The 17023-nt window shown below is 43.2% G+C and overlaps 1 protein-coding gene across 1 annotated transcript in view; it reads right to left on the reverse strand.

Annotated features, from left to right (window-relative positions):
• Positions 1–4021: 4021 nt before the first annotated feature.
• Positions 4022–17023, reverse strand: part of T265_12558 (hypothetical protein) — a gene marked incomplete at both ends in the record, with an annotated part of 29729 nt that continues 16727 nt past the window's right edge. Inside the window, 6 exons of the mRNA XM_009164282.1 lie at positions 4022–4503; positions 6019–6224; positions 6845–7182; positions 7933–8422; positions 9117–9651; positions 14568–14800. Coding sequence (XP_009162546.1) covers positions 4022–4503; positions 6019–6224; positions 6845–7182; positions 7933–8422; positions 9117–9651; positions 14568–14800 — 2284 coding nt within the window. The remainder of the gene's footprint in view (positions 4504–6018; positions 6225–6844; positions 7183–7932; positions 8423–9116; positions 9652–14567; positions 14801–17023) is intronic.

Raw genomic sequence — 17023 nt, forward strand, 5'->3', positions numbered from 1 at the left:
CGGCTGACAGTCCATGATGCTGCAGATCAGCTGCCTTTTGATTGGTTCATATCTGCGAACGCGTTTCAAAACCCACATAAGGATGCGAAATATCCTTTTTCCTATTTGCACTACACACCGCTTCTCTTCGATGGGCTTAACCCTCACAGCTGATTGCGCAACCACCTTAATAGCTTACAACTGGCTTAAACCTGCGGGAACAGTAGTGGAAGACTATCAACTAATCATTCAGCAATAACGCCCTTCCGGTTCCTGGCTGCCATGCCGTCCGAAGGAGGTACGGGGTCCCAAATATTGGCCAAAGCTAGACAGCAGCAGTGGAAATGCAGACGTTGAGTTCCGAACTCGAATCCTTCGGTCAGTAAGTTTGCGCTTCTATGCTGAGGGCTGTTACACTGAAGGGGAACCGGAAGTAAATGTTGACAGTCTGTAAGAGAAATATCCAATCAATTTTCTCAAAAGAGATCAAGCTAAGGAAAACCGGTTATAGCTTCCTAACAAAACTGACGTCGAATGACGTCAAAAAAGAATCACCAGTTACTTTGGCGCTGCGACTTTGGTTAAATGAAAACAATAACAGAACCGACACTATCGAGCAAATGACACCAGTTTGGATACATGGTTCTCACCTCATTTTCCTTGTCCTCCAGCGTATGTATGTTCAAACGGCTGCTATCTAAATATAACAAAGACAAATTTAGCTATATTCAGGACATCATGTCCCATGAGAAATAACGATTTATCGACAGGCAGTGAGACGAAAGAACTTGACTGTCTGTCTCGTTGAGCTTAAATCTCACATTTGCAAGTGCTCTTCAACAAAAGTGTTCGAGTCGAAAATTGGAACGAACGCGGTAAAATTCTTGAGGCAAGTGGTTAATCAAATAAATTATAGCTTAAAAACGCAACGGAACTTTTTTTATCTTATTGTTCATCACCTGAGAAGAGGCGGAATTGTAGCGTCTCCCTTATTCGAACTGCGTAAATGTGCTTTTAGCAGCTGCACTGCTTAAGATGAAACAAGCAGTTACCCGAGAATTTATCTATCTGCCTCTCAACACAGATTTGAGCAGCTGGTACGGTGTTATTATTCGAAAAATAGTCGTTCAGCTGTAACACCCTTTCGGTGCCTAGCTGTTATGCGACCCAAAGGAAGTATGAGGGCCAGGATACTGTCAGGTTGCCCAAGCCTGGACAGGGGAAGTCGAGATGCAGCGGTTGGGTTTGAACCACGGGCCTTCCGGTCAGTAAATTCGCGCCCTAAACACTCGAGCCAACTCTCCCCAGTGTTATTATTAGATTAGCTCTTAGTAAATATTATCAACTTATTTTTTAATAAACTTATGCTTTTATGCGGTAGATCACGTACAATTCTACGGTCCCTCTGGTCTCTGTCCATTTTTACCTGTTACAAAATATTTAGTGCGTCTTCCAAAAAGTCAGGAATCTGAATGAAATCTGAAGATCGAAACAGGACAACCGCATGTCATTCTACTGGTATTTGAGCCTAGTAGAGACTTAGCGAAGGCAATGGAGGTTGTTTGTTGAGGACTTCTCGTCCTGCTTTAGTTTTATTTTCCAAAGTAAATATTGGGGAACTTAGGCCAGTTAACAGATCCACTTGACCAAATCGGAGTGCATTGCAGCGAACGAGACTTGCCAATCAACTGCCTGGACTGCTCCGAAAGTTTCATTTTAAAAAGGCGGCTTTTCGCATGACTGAATAATGCAACCCCCTCTCTCTTAACGCAGAAGACTGCTTTTCTAGGCATCCCATTTGTGTTGTTCAGCTGCTGAAGTGACAGGATTGCTGAAAGCCAACTGCGCTGAACTCTTAGCGACTATACACTTGGAAGATTAAGTTGGTGTTGAAGGGATATTCGAGTGAATCCAACTTGAAACCCTGGTTTGTGACTTTATTCAACCTCACAGCTTGCGGTGACACGTTATCTAACGCACCGAGGTATCTGTTCTAGGCTTCTCTGAAAACAAATTGACAGTTAACTTTCGTTTTCGCACTACTAGGGGCTTACCAGGTAGGTGTTGTTCACACGAAGCTGATTTGCAATTGTAATTTAACATCTGTGTACGATTTTATGTTCATGTGGCAAAAAGGTTGACAGAAACCTGAGGATATGTCCACATGAAAAACCTCAAGAGGGGTGAAACCGGTGGTGTTTTCAGCAGTTTTATACGTGTTGTATCGAAAAAAAACCAAGTCAACTTAGTAATTCCGAATCGGTGCAATAAAAATTTCGATTCAGAATTTTTCACCACTGCGAATCAGCCAAGCTTATTCGACACTATATAGACGACCTTGAGGATACAAAAAAATATGGGGTGATTCAACCAAAATACAACACCTGTAAGTAGATTCAGAAATACGCTCCATTAAATTTGATCACGTAAGCCTCCAGGTTGATGAAATTTTGTGAAGTTGAATTGACATCACCAAGCACCGAGAGAAACAAATTATCCTTTGACTATGACATCTTGACGTTTGTCATCATACTGTTATGAATATGCACCACACAATTCACACCAAAAACTTCGCTTATTCCACTGAGCCTCACCGTTGCCGTAGGAAACCGCTCAAGAAGCCTGGCTTTAGTATTAAAACAAGCCTACTCATTACATATTAGTAGTCAGAGTTGATGTCGTCTAAGAATGAAAGGATGGGCGAACCCAGGAGGGTCATTCGGGTATGAAGCAAACAGAGCAGAACAGCAGTCTCAAATTAGGTGGGGGTGAACTTTCCCATCTGGGGCGTGGAGGAGGGATGGAGAGTTTAAAATAGTGGCACGTCTCTGAGTGTATAGGGTTTTAATGGATGTTTTAAAAATGAATTTCATGTACTTCCGAGAATGAAACGTGGTGACTTAATGGATATAAACAGCTTTAAAATAGCGCATACGGCAGTGGGAAGAAATTTTCGACAAAATATGACGTATTCATCACTGGCCACTGTCTATGGACGATGTTTGTGAGTTCGCTAAAGGTGGCACGATGTGAAAATTCTGACTAGTCTAAGAGAGATATTGGCCACCTCAGAACGGTAGAAAGCATCTCACTTCGTCGGAACAGGAAGCTTCATTCATCCCAATATCACGCACTGGATTCGGAACTACAGGAGGAAATTTCATGTAACTTTCAGAGAGGACCTTGTTTCTGCTACCTGCAAGTGGCACTAACTTCGCCTGATCTTTCTCAGCACCCAACAAAATGTCATCCATTTTCCATGTGAAAACTGCGACACGTAATTTCGTCCGTTTTCCTAATTTTCCAACTCTCTGCAACTTTTCAGTACCCTTATTAAAATTTGATCGTCCAAACACGTTTGAAATTCTGCTGTTTTATATTTTTATTATTTTGAGAGGAGATTGGTGGCTTCGTCCCTTAATTATCACCTCCGGCAAAACATTTATGATCTTAGTTGAGAGCCTTTGGCTGTGGGTGCATTTAATAACGGGGAAGCCATTCTTTGAAGTGACAGACACGCTGTATGGCGCCAATACTGTTCTACCCAGAATTCCGTACAGTTCGAATACGTTGGAGCATTAAAATTCTATCAAGTACAGCGCAAGTTACTTGGGCTGCGCACCAGTCAGTTTCAGGAGGCATTGGCGATTGTGACAAGGGAAGAATACGGGTAGGGATACTGTAATGTACTACACTGTACCATGTTGTATCATACTGTACTGTACAGTACGGTGCGGTACGGTACGATATACTGTGTCAAAATACGTTGCATACCATAGTGTTTTGCATTCTCGAACGTTCCGTTTGGAACACTGCTTACTGCTGTATTGCTTTGGTCCTCAATCTGGGAGCCAGCGACCAAAAAACAACCCGCTATGCCATCAAGCAAATCATCATAAACCTTGTCGTTGGAATGCATAACCAGGTAAATGGTTTGGTTGAACTTCAAGAAGATGAATGATGTCCAGGCCCATAACTGATGGTATGAATCAGGCAGAAGATTGTTATAGCCGCTGACTGGAGTATCCACAGTAAACTCACCGGCTGATCTATATTCGCCACGGTGGACATTCCCTGAAGGTCCGTAAGTGTTCCCAAAGTGGCCTAGCTTTCGCCAGCCTTGATTCATACCATGCGCCGTGCTGGAGAAATGCGCTCTTGGAGAGAGAATCCAGCTACTCTGCTCGCTCCGAATCGCATAGCCCGTTAGCGGAATCGTTAAAAAGTTCACATATTCACCCTCTCCATTTGTGCAGATGGGTTGCGGTGTTGTAAAAGGTTCGACTTCAACTAAGGATGAGCGTGAAGGTGGTGGTGGTAGGGAGTTCAGAGATCCGCTTGTCGGCGAACCTTCACCGAAATCCAGATGTGTTGGCTGGGGTAGTGGAGGGAGTTCAAAACCGTTAGCATAAGAGTTATCCGGTTTCGTCTTAGAGTGGTAGCAGAATTCCTGCGTCGGAACACACTGCGCCTTGACAGACTTTTCGGATAACACGCAGCTAGACGTAGTCGGTGAAGTCACCCCTATAATGGAGTCACAAAGTAAAATCATTTCACTCATAAGAAACTGAATTTCAGTTGTGCTTTGATAATTTTGCATTGCGTGTGCTTGGTTTTTAGCTGAAAAATGATATCAAACTACGTATTGGCCTGTTTAGAATTGGTGGAATATGCTTGTCTTATCTGGATATCTTCTTACTCAAGATGAAACCCTTGGCAGCAGAACAGGCCTACAGGGGATTCACTTATTGTCAGTCGTGTTAGTGGTCCCTATGTGGGGTTTGTACTATGTAAACCCTAATTCAGACGGTCGTGAAGAATGAAGATGTGAATGAAAAACGTTTTGAGGCAACCCTGGGTATAGGCCTATGTTTCGACGGTTCACTACAATCATACCGATCGACAACGAGCTTCTCGGACGCAGGGAGACGTATATTGCTCGTCTTCGTGGCATTTCAAGCTCGGTCAGTTAGCCTACAGCGCGTTAACTTGACTCACGCGTCAACTTGACTCACGCGTCAACTTTTATTATCTGACACATGGGAATAGTCTTTTCGGAACAGAGGCTAACAGGTGCTCGCACGTTACAACAATTTTGCAACAACATAGGCGAATTTTAGAGTATCTCATGCCGCTTCGCGGGAAATGCTGTATACTCAGTATTTGAGTCTCTATTTTGTTAATTGCCCGCCCAGTTAAAAATCGAATTATGGAACAGAGTTCGAATGTACCGGAGACCGTTGTGTTTGCCTGCTGTCCATTATATTCGTAGAAGTTATTCAGGTCGTCTTCCTTGGATCTGAGCAAGACCGACTGGTGCTGCGCCCATGGTATTAGGCATTCAGTTGAATCGCTTCTATGGTTCTGATATCTGTTTTCAATTACGTAGTGAGAGCAGAAAATGCCGGCACACCCATATCGTCCAGAAACACGAGCGAATGTTGTATGCAGTTCATGAAACTTACGCGTGCGCTGCACTATCCTTGAAAAGTGAGAGAATCTGAAGCTGAATTCTAAAAGTGAGACAGTCTGGTATAAATTGAATTTTCGACGCAGTATCGGGGATATCGCCGTGTTTTTCGTGTCAGACGAATGGTGTGTCCGGTAGACACTGTGTTAACCTCATTCCGTGTCAAGTCAACAAAGCGGTTGGTCTAAACATGATAACCACCTGCTGTGGTCTAGTAACCACCCACGCAAGAGGTCGGCTTTTACCCACAACCTTATTTGCATATCAGATGTGACCTCACAGTCCAGTGAACCGGGTGGTTTTGTATAACCCACTAAACACATCCTCTTTGGGGGCCGGATCAGTAAATCGAATAGGGCCGAAATTCCTTAGAGACTTCAAGCACAAGTTGTTGTCTCATGTTATCCAATTGCAGAGAAGTCAGCAGCTTTGGATCTTCTGTACACAACCCGGGTTACGCAAATGAATTTGACTTTAAGGACCTTCTCCCATATCAGTGTTGTGTTTGGAGACATGGCACCAAGAACAATGCCTATCTTTAACCTTCACAAGATTGTCTTTTGACTTACGTGACTGGGACTGTGGTTGATTTACCGACAAATTGTTCTCCCACAATTTCTCTGGGTTGACTGACTTATGATCGTTGGTTATCCCTTTGCTTAAAGCGGGCAGTGGAAAATTCAGCCGGGGCCAGCTGCCAAACGGACGAATGTCAGCGATGTGTGTTGGGTATTGATGTAGAGGAAAAGGCTGACTGCACAGTCGACGTTGAATCCTTCAGTGGGACAAGTTTAAAAGCAACAGTATGATGAGAGAAAAAATAGAAATAATCTATTTCAATGAAAATGAATTATCTACCGTGCCAAGATGCTGTTTCAAACATTCACAACCCCACCTACCATCAACTTGTAGTTGACTTTGAAACTGTAATAGTCTTCAGAAGCCTTGAACATTTCACACTCAACCCCGGGTAATCAAATAGATTTCCACACTACCCTGGCTAATATATGATGCAGAATTGAATAGACATCTATTTTGAATTTTGGTTGCCAGATCATTTAGCTATCGGTAGCAAAGATGGTTCTTCACGCTACTGGTTCTAACACGTTTCCGATGTTCACATTGGATCCGGTGTGCGTAGAGTTGAAAGAACCTTGGAGTTTCGTTCGATCTCAGACCAAACTAAAATAAGTGATCCGGACCCGAGAGCAGCTCATTGTATGCCATCTGTTTGAGGATAAACACTCAAGGCAGCCATTTGACTCTGGCGGACAATGAGTACTTCCCACACCTGTCTAGACGTATGCAGGCGACGTAAACAACAACCCGACTTTATGGGGTATATAAAGGCCATGCTGCTTACGATCAGTATGTTCGAAAACGGCTCATTCTTACCGTGATTGATAGTAACGAGGACTAGATTCCAAATCACATGTTGTTGTCGGAGGTAAGTTGTCAGCAGTTAGGTGAGTATGTCGTGCATTGGCGGGTGAGTTCGAAAGAGGTTTCACTGATAATACTTCCGGATGCTTGTTTATTTTCACACGCCCAGGACAGCAGGCTACATCTGCGACACACCTGCTTGCTTTTACTTTGCTGAGGGATTCATTCACCTTTTCCGTATGTAAACGAGGGGTGTATGTTCCCAGTGGTGCATCGGGTTTTCTTGCGTTTGGTTGCTTCAGTGACAAGTGATGCTCAAACATCTCCACCAGTTGCTTGACACGATTGAGCTGTATGAAAGAAGTGCATAGGAGTAATTTACCATATAGTTTTTGCTCAGGCAACAGGGATGAGGCACAATGTATAAGGCAGTGCTGGAAATATAACTTACGACTAAACGAAAATAGTGTATCGCATTGCTGATAATGAACACTACAGATTATCATGTATATACTGGTGTAATATGTAATGGTTCTTGTTTGTGTACGGCATCCCAGGAGTTTGTTTGTGGTATTTAAGATCTTGTCGAGGCAAACAACAGACAGAATCATGGAAGTCTGCTTTGGACTCTAGAGCAGTTTTGAACCTCATTATGGTCAAACGTGGACCACTGGGAAGCCAATATGGTCTTAAATACCATTCACATTCAACGCTTAAATTTTATTTACGACTAATTGCTGGGTAACATGTGGCTCATTGGTAAATGTTAGACCAAGGGTGCGCTGGGCAATATATAAGTATGACCAATATTGAACCAGTGCGTGAAATATCCAAGACATACGAACCCTGTATTTTGCCGCGCAAGTTAAGATTTAGGTCAAGTTCAACCAAATGTTCCGGAAAATCCGCCCTTTCAGGTTTGGAAACCGAAATTGTATGGCATCCCATGTAAACATCAAAATCCACGGTACTTTTTCCCATTACACTACGTTTTAGCACTTGTGACATATATTGAAGTGTAACAATGTACTTCTAATGCAGTGCGTGCAGTTACAAAAACCAAGGCTGTATTTAAAAATGATATCACATATGTTACCTACCTGCACGGGTTGGGTTCGGGTTGAACTGACCGAAGAAAAGAATCGTTCTCTCATATACGCTGAATCGGCTCTTAGGTTCTGCAGTAGATTCAAGTTCATGCCCTCAGCGGGTAAAGGGTCGTTTGTCACGCGGAAGTGAGTTGGTGTTACGGTGGTAGATAACTCCGCTTTCGTAGGTTCTGGCACAGAAGGGAGAGCTGACATTTGTTTCAGCAATTCCTGTTCCGTCTGTGTTGACACGCTTTTAAGCATCATCAGGGAAGAACAACTGTGATTTCTGTGCAAATTCTCCAAAGTTTCTTCACCAAACTCCGGTGCATCTACAGAACTATTCATTGGTAGAGCACATCTGTCTGTGTAACGCCGAGAGCGTCTGCTTAACCGACTAGAAGAACGGATGAGGTCTGGTTTCCCAGTAACTTCACTGTAATCCACGGCAACGGGAGTAAGGTGAGTTTGATGTGAAGCTGGCTTCACTGGTGTGACGTCGCTGTTCGGTGAGACAAATCAAAAGTTTGAGTGCTAGTTACTAACTCAGCCACAGCTAGAATAATGGAGTGGTAAGCAGTTTTCAGGTGCACCAGAATAGTCCTGCGTAGCAATCGGTTATGGCTAACAGATCATCGTTGATGTACTTCGCATTTTACTGGCAAAGTTGTAACCCCAAGTCGCATCTTCATGTGATCCGGTCCTTAGTTATCATCATACACATATCGGGTCAGATGACGAAGGCTTGGAGCGGTTTGGTTTGCGATTAGAGATAGTTTTCTTTTACCCAAAAATACAATACAATACAATTTATGATTTGTTTTCTCCCTTATGGACCTACCCGTTAACCCTTCCTACAAAAATTGTTTACCATGCATTAGCACGATGAATTGGTTGGCTTGAACAGAACGGGTGTAAATTAGGTGGTCGTGACTGTCCACCCATGAATACTGTGTGAAGTCCTTTCATCCGGCTAGTGCATAGTGAGCGTTGAAACAATGAACATTAGAAAACAGCCTGATTGATGCCTTACCCATATGCCTTATAGAGCAAACCTCCAACGCAGACGTGGAATACTAGTAAGTAGTTCCGCTTATGTCGATAACCCACTCCATCAAAATTTCTTACTTGACTGATATTTCAAAATTACTTTAGTATATGATACTATTCGTGATATGAATGGGCTTGAGGCTTACCGTTTATCCCGCACTTCGACGGTTTTCAAAGGACTATGATGAAGCTCGCTTTGGGGAACTATCGATGTCACCACTGGAGTAGATGGTGAGAGATGCCAAACTTTCCGACATGGCATGGTGTTGGAGCGGCTCAGCTTTCCCAGAGACTGGTGACAAACGGACGGACTTCTCCAGGGCACAAGATTCGGAGGGACCTCAACGCCTTCGGGAACTAATGGAACTGCGGCGAGTTCCAGATAATCTGTACGTGTTAGTTTGGCGCTTTTAGAACGTCTAAAGACCGTTTGTGGAGGTTTAAGAAGACTCATCAATGGAAGTTTGGGCGAGGGTGAAGAGCGCTGACCCTGGACGGGTAATGGTGTCTTGTCAGAACTGCAGGTTGTGAATGAGGGGTCGGTAATCAAATTTTCCGATTTGGGGCTGCCGAACTTTCGACGCCTCAACCACTCATTCACAAATGGATAAAACCGAGTTAGCTTTGTGCTATTCTGCTTCTCCAACGACTTTTTAACAAGAGGTTCGTCCGATTGTTTTCCTGTTTGAAACGAGAAAGTAGTGTGTACGGACATTTACGAAAACTTCATTTCAGAAGTGGTAACTGTACGAATTGTTGAGAAAAAACAAAACATCGTTATTTTATCCATCTCAGTAGGACTGGAAGAAGACGTACTGTTAAGATGTTAGGTGATAAGATATCTTCTACTCGCTTCAGCAGCATAGATTAAAAACTGGTCGGACATTGATGGGCTGTTTTCTGCATGTAACCTGATTAAATGCCAGGGTAACAAAATTGTCCTTTCCGGTTGTTTTTGTGTACATTTGATTTGATCAGCAGCGCCTCACTTATGACTAAAACCCTTGGCCTCGGGTTGTGAAACCACATTCGATTTGCGTTCACCAGATCACTCCGACAGCCTGTATCTAACACAGGTTTGAACATTGACTGTGGTGTTTGACCTCTGACCTGACGGTCGTCCTGACATTACCCGGATTCACATTCACACCGCTACAGTTTGAACAGTTCTCCTACGGTTCTGGCGCGATTATTCAGGTCGAGCAACACCAAAGGGGGAGCACTGTAATTATCCACTTTGGAATAGCTTCTGTCGCTCATTCTAGGTATTTGTTTGTCCTTCCAGTGTGAGCGTCGCCTCAGCTACATGAAAACTCATGTACTGAGCGGAAGGTTAGGCAACATAGACAGAACAGGTCCTTGGGTAGCTAGTATCGGGTGTTGCTCAATTGCAGTATAAAAAACACTAAACTTAAAGTGGAATTAGACCACATGTCGCTTTCATGTGATCGCCTGTAGAACTGAAGGAATTAACAACTTTCTCGCCAGCTAAACGAACCGGGGTAACCGGTGTTCCGACTCCACTTAAGACCTCAATGAAGCGCTCTGAACTATCATCCTTTGTCAGAATTTTCTTCAAAAATCCCTAGTCCCGTCGTGCTCGACAACACTTGAAGCAGGTGACTCTGCTACTCTGGCAATGATCTCAATGGATGTTATTCCATAGGGGCATTTCAGCTTGTTTTGGTATGCTAGAACGATAATAGTACATCGGTGACTGTTTTCCTCGAAATTTGACCGAGGATCTTATCATACTCATGACAATCACATAGTATTTTATTGCTATATACCGTTGTCCGGAACAGTTTTTTGACGGAGCGTTGTTCTTCGTACAATTCCAGGTACCATTTGAGAAAGCAGGATAGGATGCGTGAGAAATGTACATACATGGTGTAAACCAAGCGTTGCACTGTTACCACTATTGGTCTGCTGCGCCGGGTTATCCTATGCAGAACATAGAGACAAAAGATCTTATTGAAGCACTTCCGATTTCGTCGACTGATTTAGGGGTTTTATCCCTAACTAGGGTACATGAATAAAAAAGCCATGACCACTGTGATGTTTCTGTTGAAGCGGTATGTAACTCATCAAGAATGCTTAAACTTTCGTTATTTGCAGAAATTGGACGTGTAGCAGAGATGCACCCAGATTTCAGGTGCAATGCATTTAACTTCTTTGTCACTTGACATGTTCGGTCCAATTAGGGAGATACATTTGGGAAATTTCAGAATGTTTCCCACACACTGGTGTTTCCTCGCAATATGTCAATAACTATCACCTCACAAATGGTTGGTGTACTACAGTAATGAAGCGTTATTTGCAATTAGTCATTTTAAACAGCTCTTGTGAGGAATCTTCCATTCAAGGGAAAAGAACGCCCCAGCTAATCAGGTACCCTGCATAGCCGTTTTTCAACAAAGCGGGTTTGTGTGATGGTACTCATCCTCTGTCCTATCCTTAAATTCTTTCGCCCTCAGTTAATACTCCAGCTGTGAGGTATTCCGAGTGATACCGAATTGTCGGCTAGGGCAAATTAAATTCCGTCTAAAGGATTTCACTTTGCCAGCTGAAGTGTGGCAAAAGCTCTCTGAGGTAGCTGTCAGCTAATAAACCCGATTGAATGCCACACGGTAGCTTCAATATATTACTTTCCTTTTAAGAGAAAATGTTCTATCCACTGAAGGACGAAGCTCTCCTTCTTCTCCAGTTCTGAAGCATCTGTCTGCCTGAGAGTTCAGATAAAGGCTTCCTTGCCCCCAAACTGTCTCCTTCTATCTGGAAGATTTCCCTCATCTAAGAAATCCTGTTTAGTATTAGTCCTAATGCTGAAAAGTGAAATCCTCGTGGAATATTTGTTGGCGGTTGCCAAAGCCCGGCCATACCTTACGACAGTGCACAATATTCCATTTTCGCCTTTTCAGGAATCATATCTTGAACCCTCACTAGTAGGTATCTGCAAGTAATTCTTCAATCTCAAATTAGTTCACTTTTTCTGTGGAGGCAGATCTCCGTAATGCTATCATTTTCACCCGTCACGGAAGCTACTGCGCCCCATGTTTTTCAACCGCAGGCGGTCTATGGATAGTTTATACAATTCTGAACCAAAATTTCATTGGGAAATCCTTGACTTTCGGGTTGTGTTTTACTAGACTCACATAGACGACATAAAACATGAAAAATAGGTTTGCTTAACCTTAGAAAAGCATAGAATCATATAACCTCTTGCTTTTAATGACAAATTTGCATTCACAGTTGTAGTGAAAATTCATCACAACTGAGACTTGTTTAACTAAAAAGTAATTCAATGTATTATAGGAGAATAAGGTACAGAACGAACGATGGTCGCAGATACACTGTAGCTGACAGTACTTTTCCGAATCTTGTGAACGGACAGGATTGAGAGAATAACATCGACTGCGTGGAAAACGAATACAAATTTTACATTCATAAGTAAAACTTTTGAAATAGCGGAAATAACATGGAGTGATCGTATCGCCTGGTGAAATCGTCAGTCGGCTAATAGTAGCCACAAACTAGCCTTTGAATTAGACGATCGTTTTAACCATGATGTTCGGTTAAACAGAACGCTATGTACCCCGAAAAGCGTGGACTAAAGTGTGTCCTTCAAGAGACGGACAGCAAGCTAGTGAACCACCATCTGTCCCATCCCTGAAGTGGATGGCTATGCCTCCCTGTGTCCACAGCTGCTGCTGCAGTCAATCCGGTATCGACTTGTACTTGCCGTACACCACCACAGACCACACAGGGCACCTCAAATTTAATGACCAGATCCTTAATAAGCCTTAGCATATTTTAATAACAATGAGGCTACTCTGAAATTGCACAATGGAAGGCATTTTTAGCGTGTCGATGTTTGGTTGATGAATACCGAACATGATAGAGATACACATTGAGTTCATGTACTACTTCCCTTTATTAGTAGGACCGCGCTTGCCTGATTAAGTTGGTGGCTATGAGACTTTCTCCCTACGAATTTATAAAAACTGACAACAGAAACGTGCTGCAGCAGCAAGAAAGCTCCAGGAGGTTAGTGTGCATATGTGCATCGTCTGGCTGAGGCTGAGCCAGGCAAGAAACTGAATCGGTGCAGGTTCAGGGGAGCAAACGTGTAGAACAGTTTGGACAGTCGGAGTAGACGGGATGTCAAATCAAGGTGAGTGCATGTGACGTCATCGTGACCTGATATAACGTTCTCGAACATTCACGAATGTGTACCACATGGGCTGACATGTAACCGAGGCTACTTTTACCCTACATCGTGCATCGATTACACGCACGTGCCAGCTGTTGTTATCAGAGATACTTTGACCATGAGACCTTCTAAAATCACCGTTAAGTGTGGAAACTCCCGATAACTGATTCAAAGTAGATAACAGTTAACTATGTGACCTCATGTCTACCGTCTTTCTCACGAACAAGAGCCAATTTACAAACCGACGGGATGTTTGGATAGAGTTTGGCCCGCTGATTTGACAGATTGCATTACTGAGCGGCGGAAACGAAATGGAGCTTGTATAATTTGTCTGTTTTTCTCAGTCAGTAAAGGAGGCAAAATGCCTTGGGTAGTTAGCAGTAGTCAATCGTTGTCACTCGATAGTCCCTCACCAATTGCTATAACCGTGGCGAAGTATTTTCCACAAAATGCTGCTACAATGTAGCCCCAGAACGGGCCAGTCAGCACTTCACTTCACTTCAAGGTCAATCGCTTAATAGCCGCATTTGGTTGTATAATTGCGCTTTTTAGGGAGAAAAGATACGTGAGCAGCTTCTCATCTACTCGTGATTCATTGCAATGACAATATCTGACCAACTGACGTGTTTAATCCAAGCAAACTCTGCATACTCTAAGCTCTCATTGGTGGCTAAAAACGTGACATTGTAGTCAGTGAACACCTTATACTCAGACACAAGCAGCCAAATAACTGCTGCTGAAAACAAGTGTCATTTGGAGGTATTCTCGAACTTTTACTGTAGGGGCAAGACAGATCTCTCGCGAGTTTACGGTTGCTTAATGGGTAAGCACATACGGTCGATTTGAGATCCAAAAAATGACACGACTTATTCAAATAGAGGGACAAAGTTGGATGTACTGTTTGATGCAATGCTACTGATGATGTTGATGAAAATTTTCTGCGGGTACACTATTCGTCTTATTCACTTGGACTCATTAGATAAAATAATGCTCCGAATTCTCATAGACTTATGCGAAGAACATAATACAAGGGAATAGTTTGAGTTTAATGGTAATGCAACCTTAAACTGTAACTGAGTGTTTGACTCCTTATAAATACGACCCCGCCTAGAACGGATTGTCTTGCTGTCACTTCCACCCCCACCGAGTCCCGTATTCAGCCACAGCGCGACAATTCTCGGATGGCCTCAATACACCAAATTTAGTTCAATTCGACTTTAAATAAAGGCGACAGAAGTCATCAGATATTCACTTGAGTGTGCTCCTTCTATCGTTCATTCTAACATAACCAGTTGATAAGGCCCATTCAGTAGAATGCATAAGCAAAATCGTATAACAAAGACGGAGTGAAATATGTGGTCGTGATACCCAAAGAACACATTACCTGAAGAACAGTGAGGATTGACGATTGGTTCCTGTGTGGTAATCGTGATTTCTGGTCTAACTGGAGGAAGCCGGTCACTCACTGAAGACCATTCGGGCTCTGATGTTGAGGAACTGGCAAAAGAATGAAGGAATAGTGATAATTCTGAAAATCCCAAAGTTTTACACTTTGTTGTGGGATTTGGAGGAAGCCGGTCGCTCACTGAAGACCATTCGGGCTCTGATGTTGAGGAACTGGCAAAAGAATGAAGGAATAGTGATAATTCTGAAAATCCCAAAGTTTTACACTGTGAATCGCAATGAACAAGTGTCTCTCAATTGAAGAAAGGTCCTAATTTTCGATTATTTCGTAGTTGCCGACCGTCTGTATTAGGTTAAGAGGTCACTAAAAGATTGACCTAATATAATCTGTCACTAGAGCGCTCATCTTGCCACGGTTTCAATAACCAGATAACTTCCACTCATCTGATGTGACAGAGGTGTAAGTTGGTGGGCGGGGAGGTGAGTGACCAACCAAAGGTCATGTCAGGCGCACGTCGGCGCGACTAACGAATAAAGGCATCACAGTAAAAACACCCGCCAAACTGTTGGTTCATGCTCTCATCTCACGAACTGAAACAGTATTCACTAAACAAAGTGATTGACCGAAAACTGATCATAAGGATGTCGGAAAATGCTGAACAGTCGAGGACCCGTTTCACCTTTTTCGGATCTCATTGGGTAGGAGCAGTTCCGAGTTTTCGTCAGTCTTATTTACCAGTTGAACCCGAAATGAATGCAACTTGCGAAGTACGGTCCTGTGTACACTAATTTGGCTTCAACAGAAGACTTAACTGAATCCTCACCGAATAGCCCTTCTATTACATTCTTCAACTGAGTACACTGCACGAAGGCTGTCTCATCGCACGTTTCGAATGGTTAGCGGGATCAGTTCGCAAACGAACTTCACACTGTTGAAACGTTAACCTTGCTGTTTGGTCTAAAACTTTGCTATTACGGAACACGTGATGAGTGATGTTCGTTTCACCGAGAGCAAACAAACTGCACCTAACTAATGGCATATGAACTTTGAAATGTCATCATTTTCCTGCAAGATTACAGGGACTGGATCTGGTAGTATCCTAGCCCAAGTACAACCATAGTACGGCAGTGAAGCCTCAGTATCAAGAATAATGTTGCTGTCTCTGATTATGATGATGATTATGTCTACATGTCCAATAGGGGTTATCTCATGAGAGATTTGCATTCCCACCGCATGATTTTGAGATATAACTTCGGTCATCTTCTGGATAACCTACACTTCTGTCTGCCGCAGGGTGACTGAGGCACTGAGTAAAACAGAATGGCTTCGATAAGAGTTCGTTCGCCTTGTTATCACCTGCCTGTTCGTTCATACTTGAGAATATTGGTGACTCAGCTTGCTGTGTTCACATCCGCCGTCATGGAGAGAGATCCTAATCAATAACACTGAGTTCCCAGTAGCACGAATGACCTGTCCCAGCTGAAGCACGGGACGGCGTTGGTGCAAAATACTAACCTGAATAATATAGATAAAAGATTTGGGTCATAATCGATTGAGTTTCTTTTTAGCCGCAATTCAGCTGGCAAATGATCGTATAAAATCTGTGGCGGTTTGCACAAGCAAACATCTCTGGTTCAGGTCCACGCATCCTTTGTGTCAGCTCGACAGCTAGCAAATTCCCGAATTTCGGGTAATACCGATTCCGATCTCTATGTTTTGTGGAAGAGGGTCTTAGGTAGACAAACTCTTAGTCACCACTTACCGAACCCAAAAATCATTGCAGGTACACTAGTCGTCTGTCGAACAGTCGAAACCAATGCCTTCTGGTTGTGCATGATATCTTACAAATCTGTCATGAGAATCTGGAGTCACCTGAAATTGTTGGAACCAGATCAAAGGTCCGGGAGATATGAGAAGTTTCCACTGGCGCCAGACTCAACTATATAGGTTCCAATGTGATAGTAATGCACTGTGGTTAGCTTACACTGCAGCACGTGCCTCTAGCTGCATCGTTCCCACAGTAAATTCACAGCCTAGCTGAGCGCGAACAGCGTGGGAACCATCGATGGGACCGTGTCGTCTGCGTTTCTCTGCTAGCTTTGATGAGCGGCCCAACCCTCCTGACGTCATACCACCCTTTCCTCACCCTCTCATGAGTCACACGAACGGCAGCCGTCTCACCCATTGTGTCGCTTCTGTCGTTGTTGTCACAGTGTGATGATAATGAACTTCCAGTTATGACGGCATGAATGCCGGTTATTTTTGGGATATTAGGCTGAATAGACATCCAACCAGTATTGTAGTGAGGATTTCCATATGGACCATACACAGGTAAACCAAGCGGTAACGGGCAGTCAGGATTTACTGTTGGAGTTACCATCCAGTAGTATTTTACACATTATGTTATATATATATATATATATATATATATCAAC

The sequence above is a fragment of the Opisthorchis viverrini genome (assembly GCF_000715545.1).
Source record: "Opisthorchis viverrini unplaced genomic scaffold opera_v5_4, whole genome shotgun sequence".
Taxonomy (NCBI): Eukaryota; Metazoa; Platyhelminthes; class Trematoda; order Opisthorchiida; family Opisthorchiidae; genus Opisthorchis; species Opisthorchis viverrini.